Here is a 24,459-nt window from a genome sequence, read left to right as displayed (position 1 = left end):
TTCAGTTAGCCTGGTTGTTGATTACACAAATACGTATAACACTAAAACTAGACCAACTCAAGCACTGCAACCTGCCTAAATCTCCCAAAACTGAAACACATAATGCAACAGACACCCACTTCACCATGCTGCTCAGGTGCATCTCTTCCACACGACACCTCTTCCTCAGTGCTCAACATTCTTCCTAGTCTGACAGCAATTATACTTCAATAAACGCTGCACAGCCTGAAATTCCATCATCACGACCAGATGCAGGATGTTTGCGTCAGTTGAGTTACTCAGGGATTGTAAACTTAAAATAATTAAAATCAAATCTCCTCCATTAAACAGAATGATTTTGCGCAGACAAATCTTGGAAAATTCATAAAACATATCCATGCCCAGTTCACAGATTTAGAAACATATCCACTAACGTTTGTTGGGCTATCTTCCTTCTGTAAAGGAAGGTTTGGAAAATAAATAAATTTTTAAAAGTATTATCTAAGCTTTCCCATTCTCAAATACAAGTAAATTAAAAGCAAAACCAAAACCCGCAACCAAAACCCCCCAAAGGACATTCCAGGAGGAGCCTTTGGGGAGCTGCTCAGGGCTCTGCCAGCCTCTCCGCTCCGTGCCTGCTGGGAGCTGCTCAACGACTCGCAGGTTGATCCCTCCGGGCTCGTGCCAGTCGGAGCTCAGGGCACAGCCCTTCCCGCAGCGGAGCGCCCGCGCGCCCGCTCCCTTCCTGCGCAGTGACGCTCCAGGGAGCCCGGCCGAGGCTGCACGGCAGAAACCGAAACAGGGTAAACGTGAGGTAAAACCACCCCCTGGGAAATACAGGCTAAGAAGGTGCAGCAGCAATGGAAACTGAGTCAGGATTTCTCTAAGTTCCCTGCTAGGAATTTCAAGCATGCCTATTACAAGCAGTTTTCCTGCAGCCGTGCTGGCGCAGGCCAGCATGCAGCTAGCAAGCATGATGTGGAGCTAAGGTTATCCTATTAACATCACTTAGACGAATGTGCCATTCAGCGAAACGAAATTAATTCAGTCTCTCAATATCTAATAAAAAAAGAAATATATTAATTTCCACAAATGAACAGAACAACCAAATCTATTAAAAACGGCGCTTTTACTTTCGAGACTGAAAGGCAGGGCCAAACTAGAAGACAAGCGAATGGTGCTGTGAGGCTCTGTAAGGGGGAACCCAGGAAGTTCTGGTGAGAGCCGGGCCGGGCGCAGCCATCGCCCCGTCCTGCGCCCACTGGTGCCCCGTGTGCCATGGGGAAGGCTCTGCGGCACCGCTGGAGCCCCGGTGTGCCATGGGGAAGGCTCTGCGGCACCGCCGGTGCCCCGTGTGCCGTGGGGAAGGCTCTGCGGCACCGCTGGAGCCCCGGTGTGCCATGGGGAAGGCTCTGCGGCACCGCCGGAGCCCCGTGTGCCATGGGGAAGGCTCTGCGGCACCGCCGGTGCCTCAGTGTGCCATGGGGAAGGCTCTGCGGCACCGCCGGTGCCCCGTGTGCCGTGGGGAAGGCTCTGCGGCACCGCCGGAGCCCCGTGTGCCATGGGGAAGGCTCTGTGGCACCGCCGGAGCCCCGTGTGCCATGGGGAAGGCTCTGCGGCACCGCCGGAGCCCCGTGTGCCATGGGGAAGGCTCTGTGGCACCACCGGAGCCCCGTGTGCTGTGGGGAAGGCTCTGTGGCACCGCCGGAGCCCCGTGTGCCGTGGGGAAGGCTCTGCGGCACCGCCGGTGCCCCGTGTGCCATGGGGAAGGCTGTGCGGCACCGCTGGTGCCTCAGTGTGCTGTGGGGAAGGCTCTGCGGCACCGCCGGAGCCCCGTGTGCTGTGGGGAAGGCTCTGCGGCACCGCCGGTGCCTCAGTGTGCCCTGGGGAAGGCTCTGCGGCACCGCCGGAGCCCCGTGTGCCGTGGGGAAGGCTGTGCGGCACCGCCGGAGCCCCGTGTGCCATGGGGAAGGCTCTGCGGCACCGCTGGAGCCCCGTGTGCCGTGGGGAAGGCTCTGCGGCACCGCCGGAGCCCCGTGTGCCGTGGGGAAGGCTCTGCGGCACCGCCGGAGCCCCGTGTGCCGTGGGGAAGGCTCTGCGGCACCGCTGGAGCCCCGTGTGCCGTGGGGAAGGCTCTGCGGCACCGCCGGAGCCCCGTGTGCCATGGGGAAGGCTCTGCGGCACCGCCGGAGCCCCCGCTCCAGCCTCTCGGTGCTTCTAAACCAGCAAACGCGTCAGGTGCACCCGTGAGCGGGGCCTCAGTGGGCTGGCCAAGCTGAGACGGGCTGGAGTTTCAGCAATCACACACGAACACGCACAGCACCAGAAATCCCTCCCAGCCTTCTGCGGACTGGGCGGCGATGAGCCCGTTGGAAAAGACAAGGCTTTAATGATCAGTGTCTAACGAATTCTGAGTATAGCACTACACTTCTCACGTGCCCACACTGCGTACGTATGTTTACAACATCAGACTAGTAACTATTTTAAAAATGTGAATGTGTATTCGCTTTCAAAGTGGTACATTTATATATAATTTTTAAACTTACGTTGTTCTGAAATTTAAACAGGCTGCTCACAAAAAATTAATTCAAATAAATGAGGTATGTACTTTTCTAATTTCTAAACCCTGATTCTCATTCCCATATGGAGAAAACTTACTACAATATCATAGGATGCTCTGTAGAGTTACTCAAAATTATTTCGAATAATCTAGTCAATTCTCAAATTTATTTCTTGTAATAACTTCTACGTGAAAAGAAACATGGACGAAAATGTAATAACGACTAAAAACATAAAAGTTATTCTTTCTTACTGTAACAAGTGGACTGCATTTGTTACTGTGGCTATAAAGGTATAGATCTTAATATCTAAATTAGCAATGATTGTTTAAATGATGGAAAGCTGGAACACACGCACCCCAGTGTGCCGTGTATGTTCAAGGAACGTATGACAAATCTCCTTACGGCACACAGGTGTGACTCTTGCACGCACAAGGGACTTGCCTGGGGTCCTTCTGGATGCTGTCGATGGAGGGGGAGCGCGTGGTGGGCTCGTCGGCGGGCGGCAGGCGGTACTGCACCCGGAACGGCTCCGCGTACGGCGCGGCCGTGCTCAGCGCGTACGCGGTTCTTTGGTGCGTGAGGGTGCTACGCTGACTCGATGATCGCTGCAGATTCCCAACTCCTAGGATATAATCAGCATTAAAACAAGCTAGGTAACAGCTGTCTGCTGAAGAGAAGAGGCAACGCGTGGTTAAAAGTGCAAGCAAACAAAGTAAATAACAAAATCAGCCCTAAAGCCGTGTACGGTGCTGAAGACGGGGAGCTGCCGCCAGGGGGAGGAGCAGGGGCTGAGCGTCCCGGGCAGCCAGCCAGCTCAGCTCCAGAACCCAAGCCGCTGGCCTCAACAGGGATGGAAAGAGAGAAATGGGCCTTGTGCCTCTGAGCAGAAAGAAGGATGCAAAACCTTTTCCAGGTTTGCAGCAGAATTCAATCACTAACATTAACTTGCCAACTGTACTAAAAAGTAAAAAATAAGTAAACAAAAATTGATTTAGTTTATATATATCCATTTTCCAAACGACATGTACAAAAAGCTAACAAAAGGATGATTTCAAAGATTAAGCTGATAGATTCAAAGCCAGGAACGTGTATCTCCCTGACTTAGCAGGGCTGCTCTGGCAGCTCTTGTTCTTCCAAGTGAGTGACCTTACATAGAGGAGTAAAGAGAGAATTCCAGTTTCTAGCTGTATTTCCTCACTGGCGCATCCTGACCGAACGCCAGGCTGCACAACTCGGAAACCGCTGCCTCCTTCACCATTCTGTGCTCTCGGTGCTTCAGTTCAAGAACATTAAAAAGCAATTCTCAAACGAGTGAAAACGCTATGTATGATTTAGACATTTCTCTATAAATATTTCTAGAGAGTTACTTAGTTAAATCACTCTAATGTTTTGAGAGTTTTTGGAAACTACTCCACTACACAAATTATTAATCAGTCTTAAAGGACAAACTGCACTGCAACACACATCACATTTCTCTTTACAGAAAATCCCTTCAAATACTAATCTAATGCCTGTACATTTCATAAAATACGAGTAACAATTCTAAGAAATATTTCCATTTCAATATGCCATCTTCAGATATAGTAATTTAACATTATCCTTTGCTGAAAAGTTGGACAAAACCAGAATTTTTGCTGTGAAAGATGCGGTAGGTGATTTGAGGGTGAAAGCTATCATTGAATTGCAGTGATGAATAAAAACCCACCAACAAAGTCAATTCAAAAGAGAATGACGCACAGAGATGCCAGAGGAACCCATACCTTGTTTGTGTAATGAAACACACTTTGCTTGGATGTACCTGAGTGCACGATATCAAACAGAAAATATTCTGACCCTAAGCTGACACCTATATATAGCCCCAAGTATTTATTGCAAACATAGCAAGAGCTTTTTAATTCCTGGTGATTATTTTAAGTCCTTCAAGCCTAGCTTCTGCCTCCATTAATTTGTAACACCTGGTTTTCCCTTTTAAGCTGGCACTGCGTATCCCATGCGCGCTCTCCCAGAGGCTGCGGGCTGCAGACAACCCCAGCGCGCAACGGAGCGCGAGCGGGGCCGCGACCCGCGCTCGGCGCTGCACCCACCGGAGCCCGCGCGGTACAGGGCGGCCTGCGAGCCCTGCAGCAGCTCCACGGCGCCGTGGGTCGGGCTGCGGTACACCGGGCTGTAGTACGGCCGGCCCTCGTAGATGGGGGTGATGTGCAGGTCCGGGGACACCGCCGAGCGCAGCTCCTGTCCCAGCTGGCTGTGCTGGCTGGCGTACGAGCTCCTCAGGCCTACAACCAACAAAGGGAAAGACGCCCACGGCCCACGTCAGTTACAAATAATAAAGCTGTCATGCTTGAATCTTTCTTATTTCAGCCAAGAAAAGGTTTTGGTTACATCTACAGTTATAAAGACTTATTCACTCAACTTCTTTCCATACTTAAATGATCCATACTGAAAGATTCATTGACAAAGCCACATTTCGTTGCTGAAAAGTTTGTCTATACACTGACAGCTTTAACTTTTCCAATTCAATTCTTTTTGGTAGCATCTACAGTTGAAAATCTAAAACATACAGGGTAAAACCTAAGTCAGCGTGTGCAGTTCACAGATTTAGCAATGACAAGGTAAGTTGTGAACTCAACAGAAATTCGGTTGTGAAATAGGGCACAGCGCAAAGTGGGGTCATAACCCTGAAAATGAAACAATACGCAGCAGTAAGAGCAAACGTTGTCCTGGCAGTGGCAGCAGAGATTTCAGCATGTGGAGAAAAGTCTTTATCAAGGTTTAAATAGCCCAGGAGGTGTGTATATGCAGTGCTATGCTGCAGCTGTGTGAGAACTCTTTTTCCCCTTGCCTTTCAGCCGTCCCTCTGCAGTGCCTTTTACCTTCTCCTTGTCCCATTTGCTCGCATCCCCAGCAGCGAACCTCCTGCTACCGCTGTCGCAGTGCAAGATCCAAGCACGTTACTGGCAGAAGCGCAGAACAGCCGCCACCAGCAGCGTTTTGAACAGCCCTGCACACGTTCAGACTCGCTTCTCCTCTATCCGCGCCACGAAAACTTATTCACGTTGCCTAGAATTTCCTTCCGTGCATTCCAGAGTGTTACTTTATTTCCGTAACCAGCACTGATGTGCAATATCTTTCCCCTTACTATTTTGCTAACTGAATTAGCAACCAACCTCCTATTAAGTTGACTGTTGCCATCCTGATTAGGAGGTTGGTGGTGCACTAAGTCTGTAAGTCTTCTCTAAGTCTTCTTTTCCAGCCCCAGAACATATTTTAACATCTAGCACCAGCGCTCTCATTGACTATCTAATGCACACTTTGTATTTGCTTCGCTTCCCGCTGTTGCTGCTGTACTAACGAGCTGTCCTCCTCCAACTTCTCATCTGTTTTTAAAGCTTTCATTTAAAGCATCCTAGCTCCTCTACTAGGTTATACTTCCAAAGTCTACAGAGAATAATCATATAATATATAATATACTAGTGGAAAACCAGTTAGAACGTAGTTAATTCTGAGAGTTCTTGACCATTCGCCAGCTCGTGCGATGCTCGCTGGCTGTGGGCACAGAGCTTCTGCAGGGTGCCTCACCTGAGGGAAAAGCTCTTCTGCCTTCATCCGCTTCTCCCCTAGCCCTGCTCTTAAAAAAATTCCAGCATTGGAACACTCAGAATTTCACTTAGCTACTTAAAACATGTGATTCAATTTAATGCATACCTAGCAATCTAGTAATTAAAGACAGCGTTCACTGCAAACTTATGGTGAGACTGATCACAGTGTTTGACACCAGCGGTTGCAACTGGTTTGACAGATCCGCTGCAATTATGTCCTGGTGCTACAAGGTTTCATGCACAGCAGTACCCTGGTTACTGGTTTTCTGCAGTTGCAGGTTTGGAGCAAGTTTTAAGCTGCGTCTTCTCCTTTTTACTGACCTGTAAGGCTGTCTGGCCGCGGAGGGACCATTCTCTCATAGATGTCATACTGCTGTCCATACTGTTCAATATCATGAATTGTCCTCTGCAGCGTCGCTCCCAAATGCTGCGGAACCGCGGTCATGCCAGAACGCTTTGGGGACGACGATCCCAGCTGCGTCTGGGTGGGAGAAGCGACTCTGTTTTGCACGTCAGCGAAGGCCAGGGGAGAGCCGACCCGGAGGGGCGTTTGGTACAGGGCGCTGCCGCCGTTGGGGTTGGCGGGCCGGGAGGTGATGGAGCCGACGCGCCGCACAGCCGTGGGGGACGCGGGTCTCTGCGCCGCGTACGGGGACGCTGCCCGCGGCGCCGGCAGCGTGGTGGAGGAGTAGGCGTGAGAGCCCAGGGGCCGCGGCTCGGCCGCGGACGGGGACCCGAACCCGCTGCCCAGCGACGTCCGCAGCGACCCCCGCGACGGGGACACGCCGGTGCTGACCACGTACGACGGGGACTGCGCCCGGGACGGCACGGAGCTGACGCGCCTCATGACGCGGGTGCTGGCGACGTTCACTGCGGGCTGTTTGAAACACAAACCTTCATTAGTGTCTGCATTTGCGCCATGGGCTGGAGACCTTTCTCCCATAAGACAGAGAAGTCAACAAGAAATGCACACAATTTAACAACCTATACAACCTATACCCTAAACATAATTTCCTCAAGTTTTCCTGTAAAATAACTTCTTACCAGTATTTCTTAGTATATAAATGGCGAATTAACATTAAAAAACCTTCCATTCCTCATTCTTTGGCTTTCTATTTTAATATGCACCTATGCTTACTTTCTTCATTATTCTACCACTTCAGAAAATCATGAACAGTAATGCGGACAGTTCCAGTATAAGCTAATGAAGTTTTGTCAATTACTGTCTTACTATCATTCTGAATAATGAAAAAGGAGGGGAAAAAACCCAGAAACATCAGAAAGTACAGGGAACACAAATACCCCCTTCATTTAAGCAACATTTTTACATGCGGGTTGAATTCTAGGAGGTTTTCTCCAATATTACAACCGAATTTTAAGTGAATGATACTTTGTCAATATTGTATTAGGAGCACACTCTGCAGTCAGGACTCCTCAGTTTTACTTAATGTCAGGTACAGTGAATGAACCAGATCACACAGGCGCTGACTGCAGCAAGCAAGTCTATGTGTGCTGCAAGCCACCGCGGCTTTTTAACCGGTGAAGATGTTAAATAGAGGTGCAACTTAATAACATGAACTCCAGCCTACACAAAGGCAGGTCCAGCTACACAATTATCTTTAAAAGAGTGTTAGAGATGCTGTAGAGAAGAAGTGTCCGTTTGGAGCGTACCTGGACCGACGCCTGCCCTTCCGCGCGCGAGCTCCGCACCAAGGGGTTGGCAGCGGGTCCGGCGAGGGGATGCTGCTGTCTGCTTTCTGACTTGCTCAGGTTCTGGCTGTTATGGAAACCGCTTACTTCCTGGTAACCACTGTCAGAGTAAGAATTCATTTGTGTTGAACTTCTTGAGTTACCTACAGACCCTGTAGATGTGAAGCCAGCGTAAGAAGAAAAAGCATCTAACAACTTCACAAAAATATTGTATAAGTTTGTTATTTGTTGCATTCATAACCGTATTACATTTTTATGCGGTCCATACAGAAATATATTCTAATATTTAAAATGCACACAACAGACCCTCACTTTCATGGAGAGACGTCTGTTCTGGCGAGTAGAGGTTCCCTTGTTCGGGTTCTGTCCTAACGTCATAGGCATTGGCGTGAACACTGTCTGACACTCGGGGCTTGTTTACGCTGCTGCTTGGAGGATCTGAAAGAATAAGTTAATTACATAAATCCAACCTTTCATATGTACATTTCTTGCAAACTCAATAATTTTCTCATGCACGCTAACGAAGAACTGGCTTCCAACATCAACAGAGTCTCCTGGTAGGCAGGTATCATCTGCCAAACACACATCGTTCATACAAATGTCTGAGAATGTTGCTTCCTGTCAGTATGATGTATTTCTACAATTCTAATTTTTCAAACGTACATTCCAATCTACTTTAATGAAAAATGTAATTAACCACCTAGTAAGTGTGTTTTACGGAGTAAAAACCTCGCGCAGCCGCGCTGCAGCGCAGGGAGGGTCACTAGCACTGCCCTAGGGTCCCGGTGTCTCAAGAGCTCCACAAAGCAAAGGCTGAGCTGGATTTCATCCCTGTTTGTGCACCAGCAACACAAGTTAGCACACGTATTACACATCTTTACTTCATACACTGCTGTCCAAACGTTTATCTTTTCCCCACTCTTGAGCCCAGTGCTCAGAACATCAGCTGAACTCCAGCGGCAGCCAAGGGCTGCGTCAGCGCACACAGCAGACAGCACAGGAGACATCGCACATGCCTCACAGAGAGGAAAAAGGGAAGGACTGGAAATACAGGACAAAGATGAGCACTCGAACAACAAGAAACTGGAATCGGAATGATTTTTACAGAATTATTAAGCATTCAGTTGCCAACATGTTACACCGATGGATGCAGAACAGGCATCAGAGATGCAGCAGGAAACATGGGTTACGTTTAAAGGGAACACCAGCTACGTACATTTTTGCTGAAGAAATGTATGGATGAGCCTACAATGGAAACCAGAAAAAACATCCTAGGAAGCAACAGCCCAGTCAAAGCTTGAGCCGCGGCTTCACGTCAGGAGCTGGAGCCGCGGGCAGCCAAGGCTGCACAGCGCTCTGTGCTCGCGCCCGGCCGCGCGCTGCAGGGGAACCCGCCGGGAGGCTGCGCCACGCGCTGCAGGGGAACCCGCTGGGAGGCTGCGCCACGGGCTGCAGAGGAACCCGCCGGGAGGCTGCGCCACGCGCTGCACGGGAACCCGCCGGGAGGCTGCGCCACGGGCTGCAGGGGAACCCGCCGGGAGGCTGCGCCACGCGCTGCAGGGGAACCCGCCGGGAGGCTGCGCCACGGGCTGCAGGGGAACCCGCCGGGAGGCTGCGCGATGCGCTGCACGGGAACCCGCCGGGAGGCTGCACCACGGGCTGCACGGGAACCCGCCGGGAGGCTGCGCGATGCGCTGCACGGGAACCCGCCGGGAGGCTGCGCCACGGGCTGCAGAGGAACCCGCCGGGAGGCTGCGCCACGGGCTGCACGGGAACCCGCCGGGAGGCTGCGCCACGCGCTGCAGGGGAACCCGCCGGGAGGCTGCGCGATGCGCTGCAGGGGAACCCGCCGGGAGGCTGCGCCACGGGCTGCACGGGAACCCGCCAGGAGGCTGCACCACGGGCTGCAGGGGAACCCGCCGGGAGGCTGCGCCATGCGCTGCACGGGAACCCGCCGGGAGGCTGCACCACGCGCTGCACGGGAACCCGCCGGGAGGCTGCGCCACGCGCTGCAGGGGAACCCGCCAGGAGGCTGCGCCACGCGCTGCAGGGGAACCCGCCAGGAGGCTGCGCCACGCGCTGCAGGGGAACCCGCCAGGAGGCTGCACCACGCGCTGCAGGGGAACCCGCCGGGAGGCTGCGCCACGCGCTGCAGGGGAACCCGCCGGGAGGCTGCGCCACGCACTGCATGGGAACCCGCCGGGAGGCTGCGCCACGGGCTGCAGGGGAACCCGCCGGGAGGCTGCGCCACGCGCTGCAGGGGAACCCGCCGGAAGGCTGCGCGATGCGCTGCACGGGAACCCGCCGGGAGGCTGCACCACGCGCTGCAGGGGAACCCGCCGGGAGGCTGCGCCACGGGCTGCAGGGGAACCCGCCGGGAGGCTGCACCACGCGCTGCAGGGGAACCCGCCGGGAGGCTGCGCCACGGGCTGCAGGGGAACCCGCCGGGAGGCTGCGCCATGGGCTGCAGGGGAACCCGCCGGGAGGCTGCGCCATGCGCTGCAGGGGAACCCGCCGGGAGGCTGCGCCACAGGCTGCAGGGGAACCCGCCGGGAGGCTGCGCCACAGGCTGCAGGGGAACCCGCCGGGAGGCTGCGCCATGGGCTGCAGGGGAACCCGCCGGGAGGCTGCGCCATGGGCTGCAGGGGAACCCGCCGGGAGGCTGCGCCACGCGCTGCACGGGAACCCGCCGGGAGGCTGCGCCATGCGCTGCACGGGAACCCGCCGGGAGGCTGCGCGATGCGCTGCACGGGAACCCGCCGGGAGGCTGCGCCACGCGCTGCAGGGGAACCCGCCGGGAGGCTGCGCCACGCGCTGCAGGGGAACCCGCCAGGAGGCTGCGCCACGCGCTGCAGGGGAACCCGCCAGGAGGCTGCACCACGCGCTGCAGGGGAACCCGCCGGGAGGCTGCGCCACGTGCTGCAGGGGAACCCGCCGGGAGGCTGCGCCACGCACTGCATGGGAACCCGCCGGGAGGCTGCGCCACGCGCTGCAGGGGAACCCGCCGGGAGGCTGCGCCACGCGCTGCAGGGGAACCCGCCGGAAGGCTGCGCGATGCGCTGCACGGGAACCCGCCGGGAGGCTGCACCACGCGCTGCAGGGGAACCCGCCGGGAGGCTGCGCCACGCGCTGCAGGGGAACCCGCCGGGAGGCTGCGCCACAGGCTGCAGGGGAACCCGCCGGGAGGCTGCGCCATGGGCTGCAGGGGAACCCGCCGGGAGGCTGCGCCATGGGCTGCAGGGGAACCCGCCGGGAGGCTGCGCCACGCGCTGCACGGGAACCCGCCGGGAGGCTGCGCCACGGGCTGCAGGGGAACCCGCCGGGAGGCTGCACCACGCGCTGCAGGGGAACCCGCCGGGAGGCTGCGCCACGCGCTGCAGGGGAACCCGCCGGGAGGCTGCGCCACGCGCTGCAGGGGAACCCGCCGGGAGGCTGCGCCACGCGCTGCAGGGGAACCCGCTGGGAGGCTGCGCCACGGGCTGCAGGGGAACCCGCCGGGAGGCTGCGCCACGGGCTGCAGGGGAACCCGCCGGGAGGCTGCGCCACGCGCTGCAGGGGAACCCGCCGGGAGGCTGCGCCATGCGCTGCAGGGGAACCCGCCGGGAGGCTGCGCCATGCGCTGCAGGGGAACCCGCCGGGAGGCTGCGCCACGCGCTGCAGGGGAACCCGCCGGGAGGCTGCGCCACGGGCTGCAGGGGAACCCGCCGGGAGGCTGCGCCATGCGCTGCAGGGGAACCCGCCGGGAGGCTGCGCCACGCGCTGCAGGGGAACCCGCCGGGAGGCTGCGCCACGGGCTGCAGGGGAACCCGCCGGGAGGCTGCGCCATGCGCTGCAGGGGAACCCGCCGGGAGGCTGAGCCACGGGCTGCAGAGGAACCCGCCGGGAGGCTGCGCCACGGGCTGCACGGGAACCCGCCGGGAGGCTGCGCCATGGGCTGCAGAGGAACCCGCCGGGAGGCTGCGCCATGGGCTGCAGGGCCGCCGAGGAAGACGAGACATCCCATGCAACGGCCAACAACAACTCTCTCCGGCTCACAAGAGACACTCCAACATAAAATCTACTGGCACTCGTGGAAAAAGTCCCCCAGAAAACCAACCAAACACGACAAACCTAACAGATGAGCTACGGGCAATTCTTTACAACAGCGGTTATTCCAGTGTGCTTCAACAGAGAAACCGAACCAGAGTATTGCACCTGCCAAGCTGTAAAGAAATACTCTGTACGCAAAATGCTGGTGTTTCACTATTTGTACAATTAGCCATAATGGAACATTCATACTAGATACGTTACTCATTAATTGCTATTATGATGAAGGTTTGAACGCCATTCAAACACTAGATTAAAAAAAAAAATCAATGGATAACTCTTAGCAATTACAGGCTGTCAGTGCAGTTATTTATTAGTAGCACATTCTTAGGTCCAAAGTATCTAGTAAAATTTGATACTAATTAATTTACTATAGTAGAAGTATTATGATCAAATTTTACTTAAGATTTAATAGGAAGTGTTATAACACTTCCATTAATTAAATCATCAGTATCCCTAGAAATTATACAGAAAACAACACTGAAATAAACTAGGTTTTACAGCTGCTGTTACACCAACTCCACCAGAGACCATAACAGACATCGGCTGGTACCAGATGCTCTTCAGCAGAAAAGGCTTGTGGGGACTGGGACATTTAAATTACTCTAATTATACTCAACGTCAAGATTTTAATCTTCAGCGTCTGTTGTTTCAGCAGTACAAAGCCCTGTTATTTTAGTTACTCGATGTGCCATGCTACTAGAGGGCTACCAAACCGGCACGGCCTCGGCGCCGGAGCCGCGGGCAGAACAAGGCCGGGCTGTGCGCAGCGGACAGATGTGCCCAGGACAGCGGCCGGCGCCACATCTGCCGCCAGCCAGGGCTGTCCCGGGCCCAAACACCGGCTGCTCGGGCACAATGCTCAATGCCGCCAATTGTTGCCTTTCTAGCTTTTCTGCTGCTAGAAACCATGGGGAGAGTACCCTGAATAAAATAATAGCCTGTTTAGGAACGGCTGAGCTAACATTCTATTTATAAGGATCTGCAAAACAACACCATTTTATGTTTCTGTTAAAAATTCTGGATAATTCTACGGACGCATGAAGCAGTTTCAGCCACGGTCACATCCTATCACATCATCTGCTGATGGTTTTTGATATGTACTATCTGCAATAGGAAAAAGGTGACTTAAGGGAGTGTTTGCATTCATCTTGAGCTTCAGGAGTTTTCAGATCGCAGCTGGTAAAGCATCATCTAGTGACACCTCTTTAAAATACAGCTTAGGAGTGAATCTGTAAGCAAAACCCACCACATGCTACAATCGCAACAGAAACGTAAATAAGAAATGAAACGAAGACACAAAATTCTAAGCAAAAATGTTGTTTTTCTCAAATGCGCTCACTTCTGAGCAATTACTCCAGAAAAGCCTTACTTTAGATACACAGAGATGTGGGAAACATACATCTAGATTTATATGAACTCAGAGTATTTAAGTAGAAATAAGAGTTCTTGCCATATGTTAAATGGTTTCTTAGCAGGGGTGTGCCCAGGAGATTTCTAAAAGAAAAGAAACAGAGGAATGGGAGGAAAGAATTATAGGATAAAATAAAAATAGGAGCCGAAAGAAAGAAACTAATAGGCAGCCAAGGAGAAAAGAAGCACCAGTGTCAGGAAAAGCCGGGGAGAACGGAGGCAATGGGACGCGCCGGGCCGGGCGCAGCAGGCAGCGAGCACGCTCTGCCGAGGAGCCGTCCCGCTGCAGCGGCGCGGGAGCACCGCAGAACCAGAGCAAACCACACCGCCAAAAGCCAGCTAAACCAACACAAATCATTTCCACATTGAAAGAATAAGTACAGCTAATTCTCAGTTACTTTAGGAGAACAAATCGGACTTGTTTAAAAACATTGTTGAAGGAATACCTGAAAAACATCACCGTGACCAGCAACATTTAAATGCCAAGACATGTAAGGCTGTTGAGAGCATGAGATTCAAAAGAAAGGAAAAAGAGCCCATGTGTGTCTCACCTCCGCTGAGGCGATGCCATGGTGGCAACTGAAACCATGTCAATAAGATTATACAGAAGAGCTTAATCCATAAATAAAACAAAAAAAAACAGGAAGGGGAAGAGAAAGCAGAGAGAGACTTATTTGCCTAAAATAGTCACAATTAATCATAATTATAAATATGCTTGAGTGAACAAGCAAATAACTGATGTGTTATTCTCTGTACAGCAGAAACTAGACAGCTCTTTAAAGTGCGTGCATCCTGGTACAGATAGGAACTTGGTTAACAAAGCTTTAACATGCTACCTACAATTCTGATAGGGGTCTGTTTAACCAACGCTGTGCCAGGAGTGCAGGACAGAACCAGCGCCACGGTCCCGCAGCGGCAGCGCCGTCAGGTCCTGCTCCGCACACGGCTCGGCACCCGCCCGCGGCTCTGCGCAAAGGGACCCCCGCGCAAAGCGACCCCCCTGTGCAAAGGGACCCCCCGCGCAAAGGGAACCCCCGCGCAAAGGGACCCCCCGCGCAAAGGGAACCCCGCTGCGCAAAGGGAACCCCCGCGCAAAGGGACCCCCCCGCGCAAAGGGACCCCCCACGCAAAGGGACCCCCCCGCGCAAAGGGACCCCCCTGTGCAAAGGGAACCCCCGCGCAAAGGGAACCCCCGCGCAAAGGGACCCCCCGCGCAAAGGGAACCCCCACGCAAAGGGACCCCCCACGCAAACGGACCCCTCCGTGCTCTGCGCTTCAGCCGCAGCTAAACCTGACCAGTGAAATGCTCTGATCCGTGATGGACAGGTCGGATTATTTCAACAGACACTTCAAGTTACTTTTAGTATCGAGTCCTACCCACTCCACCTAATATACTCAAGAGTAGATGCACAAGTACTACAAGACAAACATTTCTGGTTTTGGAAAGAAAGTTCAAGCTGAGATACAAAAGTAGAAAAAGCATTCTCAAAAACCTTCGCTCACTGGAGATTTTCTTAATTAAGAATATCTGTAAATCAGTTTTCAAGCTTAAAATACACAGTATTTTCTCATGCTCCTTACCTGCCAAGCGGAATACTCAAAGGTATTTTTTAATTAATTGCAAAGGACACCAAACACACAAGACTTTGTTATGGTCAATCTTGCACAAAAATTCAAAGGCACATAAAGGTGCCAGAAAAGTACCTGTGCCTACCCCTAAGCCAAACCCACCTTTGATACAACAGAGGAACACACCAGCCTCTTCGTGTGTGGGAAAGGGGCTATTAACGTTATCCTTTAGAAAGATATGTAGCATTGCTGCTGATGTTCAGCTCACTTCAAAACAAGCCACGAATGCCAACAAAAGTAAAGTTTTTTGGGCTTAAAGCAAAATGTACACATAAAAGATAATACCTGATGATCTCCAAGGAAACGACTTCTCAGTAGAGCTGCAGAAAGAAAAAAACATATCACAAAAAGAACCAGGTGGCTAGTTTGGATTTTCTATCTCTTTAACCAAAGCAGACAAAATTGTACAAAACACCCAGCAGATAAATATCAGTAGCCCAGGTAAAGCAACACTCGGCAGCTCTTCACACCTGACACCCAACCAAATCCCAGAGTGTCAGGGGTTGAAGGGCCCTGGAAAGCTCATCCAGTGCAATCCCCCATGGAGCAGGAACACCCAGCTGAGGTTACACAGGAAGGTGTCCAGGCGGGTTGGAATGTCTGCAGAGAAGGAGACTCCACAACCCCCCTGGGCAGCCTGGGCCAGGCTCTGCCACCCTCACCCCCACAAGTTTCTTCTCATATTTAAGTGGAACCTCCTGTGTTCCAGTTTGCACCCATTGCCCCTTGTGCTGTCACTGGTTGTCACCAGAAGAGCCTGGCTCCATCCTCCTGACACTCCCCCTTTCCATATTGATCCCCATGAATGAGTCCCCCCTCAGTGTCCTCTTGTCCAGCTCCAGAGCCCCAGCTCCCTCAGCCTTTCCTCACACGGGAGATGCTCCACTCCCTGCAGCATCTTGGTGGCTGCGCTGGACTCTCTCCAGCAGTTCCCTGTCCTGCTGGAACTGAGGGGCCACAGCTGGACACAAGATTCCAGGTGTGGTCTCCCCAGGGCAGAGCAGAGGGGCAGGAGAACCTCTCTGACCTACTGACCACCCCCTTCTAACCCACCCCAGGTACCATTGGCTTCCTGGCCACAAGGGCCCAGTGCTGGCTCATGGTCACCCTGCTGGCCCCAGGACCCACTGGGTACTGGACTCGAATTTGGTGTTAATCCCTGGGAATTCCCTGTGAGGGTGTCAGTGACACACGAGTGTCCCCAGCCCCGAGTGTCACTGCAGCAGCAAAGCACTTGCTGCTCCCAGGGGCTCTAGCAAAGGGAACGAGGAGTCACAATTCCAGAGCACTTTGCTTCTACATGTAAGGCAGTTCAAAAAAACCTGAACAGAAATACAACTACAAGTTTTACTGCTATTTCACTTTCCAGTTTTCCAGAGAGAATCTCGAGCTTTTGCATGTGGTGAGAACTGAAGTCATCTGACACACTCAAACATGTACACGCCAAGTCAGTATTTTCTCACTCTGAATATTCAAAGTTTGATAATTCATATGTAATCATTTTTCAATGAGTATTGCTATTTTTGAAAGCAAAACTATTTAGAGTAAAAACAGGCAAATCCATCAGATTTTATGATGTCTAAACATCAGTATGAAACTAATTTTGTATAGGACATATCTATTTCTAAATTAGTATTGTTTTACTTCTAACATAGCTACGAATTACAAAAAAAACTTAAGTACAGCGGCAAGAACAGCATTAGATACTTATTTTCCAAAATACACACAGTCATTTAGGAGCTTTTTTTGGAAACAAAGTATTTGTGCATAGGGGAGTACTAAACTTGCATGCTAGGACAAACTAAGCTACAGTTACAATGAAATTTAGAGAATAAGGAGAATTCAAATGCCGTTTTTGAGTATCTGAAAGACAGCTTCATATCGAGATAGAGCCAGCATTTTTAGTGCATGTTGGCCACTGCTTCCCTCGGCCCCAGTTCGGAGTCTCCCGGCGTGCTCCGGGCTTCTCCAGCGTGTCCATGAGGGGACGGCGCAGCAGACCCGGCTGGGTGGCAGAGCTGGGGGACGAGCTCAACTCCCGCTGAGGCTGCAGCTCCTCACCTGCAGGGCCCTCCGAGTTCTACCATCAAGGTGCTTGTGGAGAGGAGGCTGCTCAGACAGGCTCCACCTCGGTCAGACGCGCGCCTCAACCTCCACAGAGGGCTTCTCTCTCCTCAAGGACCACCTTGTCCAAGCCCAGAAGCACAGACATCTGAAGCTTAGACTAAGACCAAGTCACTTAGCAGTGCTCGAATGCCAGAAACACTAAACAAGCCCATAAACAAAATGAAGCAAGATGCTGAGAGAAGGAATGAGCTCAGCTGACTGTCACCCTGGGGGCTGTGGAGGACAGCTGGAGAACCCCCACGAGCACCAGAGCTGCCTTCCCAAACCTGCTGCCATGGGGTCCTATGGCTCCAGCGCACCCGAACCCTTCTGTGCCACTGTCACTACGTGCCACGGTACATTCCATACAACTTCACTGGCTTTCTGCCTGCAAAATGAACCTTGTAACTATGTAACCTTTAAAAATATTACTGTTAAAAATTCATGGGGAAATTTGTACTGAAACTGGTACTGAATTCAAAATAATTTGTGCAAAGCAGAATGATTTTTAATTATTGAAAGCTGAGTTCTGAATGTTAGTTCGTCTACGTGAATTCTTTACAGAGTATACTCTTTACTCTTCGCCGAGCAAACTTGGATATAACGGGTTCTCCAATCAATTCCTGCTCTCGAGTTCATTAATACTTTGCCCCACTGAAATGAAGAAATGTGAAGAGTATTTGATGGATACTGTGACCACCGGCCCCAGCAATCTCGCACTACCTGAACACCGAGTTTCACGCTCTCCACCTCCTCCTTCAGCCCTCAGAGTTTCGGGAAAGCCAGTTCCAGTGAGACGACATGGTCTGCGGTGCTGGCAAAGGCACGGGTGCTCAGCACACAGAAACACTGCACTCTTCCACACACCAGGTTATAAAACCCCCAAACGTTCTCTGCCCAGCACATCTGCCCAACTGAAGCTCCTGTGCGCTCAGCATCACCGATGAGAAAGCTTGCTCTGGCTGCGGGTCATACGGAGGAGGCTGCTTCACCAACACAGAATCAGAGTCATTTCACTTGGAAGAGACCCTCAGGATCGTGGTCCAGCCACAGCCTAACCCAGCTCTAGCACTGAGCCATGTCCCTAGGACCTCGCCTTTAACACCTCCAGGGCTGCAATTAAACTGGTTAGGAATTTAACTTGATTCTTACTAAATTATTTTTGCAAAAGTCCAGCATCCACTACCTATTGACTTCATCATCTAACTCTGTCACCTTATAGATGAAATGCTTTAAGTGACTAAATCTTCCAGCTTTGATAAGTCTAACGCATTTTAGCCTGCTGTTAACACCCAGTGCAGCCAAATACCGCCCAGCAGGGAGAAGCTGTTCCCAACCAGCCGCTGTGCTGCCCCGTCCTGGCGCAAGCAGGTAACGAGTGCCAGAGGGCCCTATGCGCCGCGCTCTAAAGCACTGCATTCCAGCCCACCATTGTCCGGGAAAATGAACCAGGGTAGTAGGGCAGACAAGCAGAAATCAATTTGTTCTTTCAGAACAGCTCGGTATGATGTATAAAGTTTTCAATAAAGTTAGAGACAAACATCATTACAGTACAGCAGCCATTTTTAAACGCTATAAAGCATAGATGAAATATCAGACACACAGTCACAGACATTAATAGAATTCTCTCTTTCCTTCTCAATCTGCTTTGTGAGAGCACAAAGAGTGAGTGAAATAAAACCATAACTCAATGCTAAGTGCATATACAATGCATACATTGAGACACTATGTTTTAGCCAGTAACACAATAGTTGGTAACCGAAGATGGAGCATGCACACAATCTCTGCTGAGGGCAATCTGTTCACTTTGTTTGCATCCTCTACTTTTTTTTTCCTCACTTGTATTTTGTAAGTATCTGTTTGCATTTTTTTTCACTTTTATTTCCTAATTATCTTGATTTGTTTGTTTCGCGTTGGTTTGGGGTTTGTTTGTTCCTTTCTTAGTGTAATTTCACACCTTTTCTTTGCCGTCTTACAGCCTCAGTTCAAAGCCGGTGTTTTACACACAACATTTCAGCAGTTGCCAATCTGGAAAAAAATTCTGATAAATGGCAAATGTTTCCTGTGGCTTCATGTGGAGCCCGAGCGCACGAGGCGGCGGCGGCAGCAGCAGCAGCAGCAGCAGCAGCAGCAGCAGCAGCAGCAGCGTTCCGCAGGCAGCGGGCAGGCCGCACCACTGAATTCTCGGTGCCGCATACATCTTTTGCAGGTATTAGATGACATGGAGCAGTTTAAGCTTCACGTTTAAGTTTATTATCTTGGCAAGTATTCCATAAGATGAAATGTATTTCTGATTTAGCCAGTACTGCTTGAGAGAAAAGTAGTGATGTCCATTGTCTACCTTAAGTGCTTGAATATACTGGTGTTGTCATCAAAAAAGGCAACAGCAGAAAAAAATAAGTATTTTTTATTAAATATCTCTAAAATTGTGAAAAGCTGTAACTAGCCAAAGATCCAGTTCTGTTGAATAGGTGTGTACTTCATGGGTACTTCTTTAGCACGTTAGCTCACGGCTCGGCTGAGCTTTGCGCTGGAGCACGTCTGCTCCGCCAGCAGCCGCAGGGGCGGCTCACTCACCCGCGGGGGACGGTGCCTCTGCCTGCGCGGAGCCGTGGAGCCGCCAGCCAGGACCTCAGGGCTGGCTGGGACTCAACATACTGTTTAATTGTCCTTTATCTGCCTTCAACAGCAAGATTTTTTATTTCTTTCATACATGAGCATCAGTGAATTGCATAAAACCCCAAAGATCCTCAGGTCTACTGGCATTCAGAAGTTTTGATGGAATTTCAGAAAGGCTGACAGTCTGGGTAAACAGGACAAAAATATAAATACTGGAGCCGCAACAAGAAAACTTTGCAAATTTCATTCATTTTTGATGCAGACATGCAAAAAACTAACACTTCTAAATTTCTGTGGACTCAAGACCAATGGCAGCACACCCTGTAATTGTAAACTCAGCACCAGACACTTGGACTGATGTCTCCTGTATCTGCAGATCTGTGCTTTGATCACCCACGCACTAAGTTAAACATCTTCATTAGCCTTATTAACTGATGGAGTGACTGGAAATAGAGTGACTGTTCAGGTCCTCCGAGTCAGAGAGGGGACTGTGCGATGCTTCCAGAAGCCGTCTGACAAACCTACAACCTGGGACGCGCGCACCACCGTGCCGTGCGCACGGCAGGGCTGTGCGGCCGCCTTCGCCACCGCGGCTCCGCCGGCGCTGCCGCCCGGCACTGCTGCGGCCTCCAGCAAGCGAGCAGGGAACTGCACAAACCAGAAGGAAACCCATCCGTGGAAACCTCTGTCTAACACGTAGTACAGCCAAAAAAACCCAAATCCGAACCAGGCTGTGAAGACAACACGAAAAAATCCTCAAAATTTGCTGATGTTACATAGACTAATGGTTTTGTTCTTATTTTTTATTCTTTTGACTAGGGAATTAGTAGAAAAGAAAAAAAAAGTTAATTTCCTAAGACAATTGTAGAGTAAGGGCATCTCATAGTTAAATCAAGTAATAAAGATGGAGGAAGAGACATTCCCTGAAACTGTTTGAAAATCCAGGAGAACAAACCTAACAGTCCATTCGCAAGCTCTGAAATCAAGGTCACAGGTTAACATTACAGTCTACAGCGCAATAAAAGTTGAATCTTTGTATGTAATTATTGTAATAGAGAGAATAGAAACTCCACAGCCAGACGGCAGAAGATGTATAGTACACTCAAAGTGCAAGGCCTAAGCAGCCGCAGCACAGCCGGGTTCCTACCCGCAGGGGTCCCTCCGCCCCGCAGCCAGACAGCCGCTCCTCCGTGCCCAGCGCCGGCAGCGCCAGCTCACCCGGGGACCAGTCAGCTTACAGGTGCCCAGCTAGCGACTGATCACTGAATTCAGCACTATTGCTTCTCAATCGTTGAGATAAACATAATATTAATATCAGTGCCAAAAATACTCTCCCATACTCTATTATGATCAACAGGAGATGTTGATTTTAAATTATTCATTACTTAGCTAAATTCTGTCAAATACTTTTCAGTCCCGCTTTTACAGTGCACTGAAGCTTTGCAAAGAAAATTAGGTATATCTTTTCTTGCTTTTAAATTTAATGTAGCCCTGTAATTGATTTATTTTCAAATTTCAGTATGTGTGATATTAGTGTAAGTAAATAAATAGTTTAAATTACTGTGATTCCTCTCCTCATCCTGAAAGGACATACCGATTCTAAAGGTAATATTTACAGAGCTTACAATGTGCCATGGAAGTTTGGTGACATTATATATTGCAACATACATGGGCAATTTCAAATAAACCTTTTGGAAATGCCAAAGTGCTTGACACACCACAGGAACAAAACGAAACCAGTTTGCATAGGGCAACGGGAGCCGGAGCAGCGCGGAGCGCGCGGTCTCATCAGGACAAGCGTGCTGAGGCTCGCCCGGCGCCGGTCCCCCGGGAACGGGAATGGGAGCAGAACCACAGGAACGGGAGCAGAACCACCGCACCCCGGGAACGGGAGCAGAACCACAGGAACGGGAGCAGAACCACCGCACCCCGGGAACGGGAGCAGAACCATGGGAACGGGAGCAGAACCGCCGCACCCCGGGAACGGGAGCAGAACCATGGGAACGGGAGCAGAACCGCCACTCCCTCGGGAACGGGAGCAGAACCGCCGCTCCCCCAGGAATGGGAGCAGAACCACGGGAACGGGAGCAGAACCACCGCACCCCGGGAACGGGAGCAGAACCACGGGAACTGGAGCAGAACCGCCGCACCCCGGGAACGGGAGCAGAACCACGGGAACGGGAGCAGAACCACCGCACCCCCAGGAACGGGAGCAGAACCACGGGAACGAGAGCAGAACCACGGGAACGGGAGCAGAACCACGGGAACGGGAGCAGAACCGCCGCACCCCGGGAACGGGAGCAGAACCACGGGAACGGGAGCAGAACCGCCGTACCCTGGGAACGGGAGCAGAACCATGGGAACGGGAGCAGAACCACAGGAACGGGAGCAGAACCGCCGCTCCCCTGGGAACAGGAGCAGAACCACAGGAAAAGAAGCAGAACTGCCGCACCCCGGGAATGGGAGCAGAACCACAGGAACGGGAGCAGAACCGCCGCTCCCCCGGGAATGGGAGCAGAACCACAGGAACGGGAGCAGAACCGCCGCTCCCCCAGGAATGGGAGCAGAACCACGGGAACGGGAGCAGAACCGCCGCTCCCCCAGGAATGGGAGCAGAACCACGGGAACGGGAGCAGAACCGCCGCTCCCCCAGGAACAGGAGCAGAACCACAGGAACGGGAGCAGAACCATAGGAACGGGAGCAGAACTGCCGCTCCCTGCGGGAACAGGAGCAGAACCGCCGCTCCCCGCAGGAACACAAGCGGAACCGCCGCTCCCCGCGGGAACGGGAGCAGAACTGCCACTCCGCTCACGCTCCTTATTGGCCTCTCCCACTTCACAGAGAAAACCGTGACCATGAAATGCAACACACGTTGATCTCACAGAAAGTTCACAGCACGCAATACTGAAGCCCTTTGGAATATTTTCTGCTGCTGCAGAGAGTGCACGTTGCATGTCAGCTGGCATTGGGAAAAAAATATTATCTGCAACTTAAAGCAGAGAAAGTAAACCATCCTAGTAACTATGAAACACATTTAACTTTACAAAACTCAGCTGGCTTCAGGTAGGCACATTATTACTCAAACTGACTGTTCAGTACTCAAAAAGTTGAATTTTAAAACATTATTTACTGTACTGCCGAAAGGGCAGTGTGCCATGTACATGCTTTTGTTAAAGCGCTTGTGACAAGCTGCTGTTACGAGTGCAGTATTTTACAATTAAGTAGGTATGAGCCTTTCGGTTGCCAACACCGCTGGGTTTTCAGGAGCCAGTTCCCGAAGCGAAGCAGCCACAGGGCAGCTCCAGCCAGAGCTGTTTGCCGAGGCCGGTGCTGCCCTCGCCGGACACCGGCACCTCCCGCAGCAGCACCGACACAGCCCGGCCGGGACGCGCAGGGTGCTGGAGACGGTGAGTGTGCGCGAGTGTGTGCGAGTCAGCGTGTGTGAGTGCAGGAGCCTGAGCAGCCCGGGCTGCTTCACAGAAACCTGCGCGTGTTACTGCACGAAACGGAAGTGAAAACATACAACTGAAAGCACACGTTGTTTGCCCCAGCCTGTCATCTCAGGTCTTGCAGTGTACAGCATGGATGAAAATATTTAATGCTTACACGTAACACTAAGCAGGTATCATTTCTGGCTCTTTAGAGGTCTGAAAGCGTATGAGATCCCATGAAAGATCTTAAAAGTGCTGAGCGCAACACTCATTTATAAAAATAATTATGAGAAGAAATAGTTTTAACAGCCAAGTGACCTACAGATACACAAAAATAAAGCTGTATTGGAATCCAGGGCTGCAGCTGATCCAGTTCTTCCTTCTCCACCCATGACACTACAATTGCTTAGGATCTGCAGATCTGCTCATGTTCTCATCTTTCACACTCTTAAGAGAATAAAACACACAACTACTCCTGTGTGCTGCTTGTACTCAAGTATGGTTGTAATACAGGTGGGTGACAGACTAACAAGCCTGAACTACAAGTACCTTCTGTTTGTGTGTACAGTTGGTGAGGACTAGCAGCCACAGAGCCGCCACGCTCCTGCAATGAGCGTCCTGCTCGGGCACACGCCAGGCGCTGACGCAGACGGGTGTATCCAGGTGTGCTCTGCACAGCTGTATTCCATACAGTGACAGCCCGGTCACCGGTGCCGCCTGCAGACGGGTGTATCCAGGTGTGCTCTGCACAGCTGTATTCCATACAGTGACAGCCCGGTCACCGGTGCCGCCTGCAGACGGGTGTATCCAGGTGTGCTCTGCACAGCTGTGTTCCATACCGTGACAGCCTGGTCACCAGTGCCTCCTGCAGATGGTGTATCCAGGTGTGCTCTGCACAGCTGTGTTCCATACGGTGACAGCCTGGTCACCGATGCCTCCTGCAGATGGTGTATCCAGGTGTGCTCTGCACAGCTGTATTCCATACGGTGACAGCCCGGTCACTGATGCCTCCTGCAGATGGTGTATCCAGGTGTGTTCTGCACAGCTGTGTTCCATACCGTGACAGCCTGGTCACCAGTGCCTCCTGCAGATGGTGTATCCAGGTGTGCTCTGCACAGCTGTGTTCCATACGGTGACAGCCTGGTCACCGATGCCTCCTGCAGATGGTGTATCCAGGTGTGCTCTGCACAGCTGTATTCCATACGGTGACAGCCCGGTCACTGATGCCTCCTGCAGATGGTGTATCCAGGTGTGTTCTGCACAGCTGTATTCCATACGGTGACAGCCCGGTCACTGATGCCTCCTGCAGATGGTGTATCCAGGTG

The 24,459-nt window shown here is 51.9% G+C and overlaps 2 protein-coding genes across 7 annotated transcripts in view; one reads left to right on the top strand and one right to left on the bottom strand.

Moving 5' to 3' along the window:
• PKP4 (plakophilin 4) overlaps nucleotides 1-24,459 on the bottom strand; it is an 86,494-nt gene that overhangs the window by 11,882 nt on the left and 50,153 nt on the right. For 3 of the 4 annotated variants that reach the window (XM_082056427.1, XM_082056430.1, XM_082056429.1), the window contains 6 exons: nucleotides 15,263-15,297; nucleotides 8,156-8,287; nucleotides 7,811-8,001; nucleotides 6,461-7,016; nucleotides 4,625-4,816; nucleotides 2,978-3,162 (listed from right to left, as the gene is read on the bottom strand). In XM_082056427.1, the coding sequence (XP_081912553.1) occupies nucleotides 2,978-3,162; nucleotides 4,625-4,816; nucleotides 6,461-7,016; nucleotides 7,811-8,001; nucleotides 8,156-8,287; nucleotides 15,263-15,297 (1,291 nt within the window). The remainder of the gene's footprint in view (nucleotides 1-2,977; nucleotides 3,163-4,624; nucleotides 4,817-6,460; nucleotides 7,017-7,810; nucleotides 8,002-8,155; nucleotides 8,288-15,262; nucleotides 15,298-24,459) is intronic. The other variant, XM_082056428.1, reaches the window with a different exon arrangement.
• Nucleotides 16,311-23,321, top strand: LOC309441617 (uncharacterized protein). 3 transcript variants are annotated; one of them, XR_014184432.1, is made up of 3 exons: nucleotides 16,311-18,454; nucleotides 19,062-19,292; nucleotides 21,443-23,321. XR_014184432.1 is itself a non-coding variant. In XM_082056438.1 (3 exons), exon 3 carries the CDS (start codon nucleotides 21,542-21,544, stop codon nucleotides 22,577-22,579), a length of 1,038 nt encoding a protein of 345 aa, XP_081912564.1. In that variant the 5' UTR covers nucleotides 16,311-18,210; nucleotides 19,062-19,292; nucleotides 21,443-21,541; the 3' UTR covers nucleotides 22,580-23,321. The 3 variants fall into 3 exon arrangements, 2 of the variants coding, with proteins under 2 accessions (XP_081912564.1, XP_081912563.1); XM_082056438.1 differs by having other exon boundaries at nucleotides 16,311-18,210; XM_082056437.1 differs by having other exon boundaries at nucleotides 16,311-18,210; nucleotides 19,773-23,321.

The sequence above is a fragment of the Streptopelia decaocto genome (genome assembly GCF_964273445.1).
Source record: "Streptopelia decaocto genome assembly, chromosome: 6".
Lineage (NCBI taxonomy): Eukaryota > Metazoa > Chordata > Aves > Columbiformes > Columbidae > Streptopelia > Streptopelia decaocto.
Note: the sequence above shows the minus strand (reverse complement) of the source record. Positions and strands in the feature narration are given on the sequence as shown.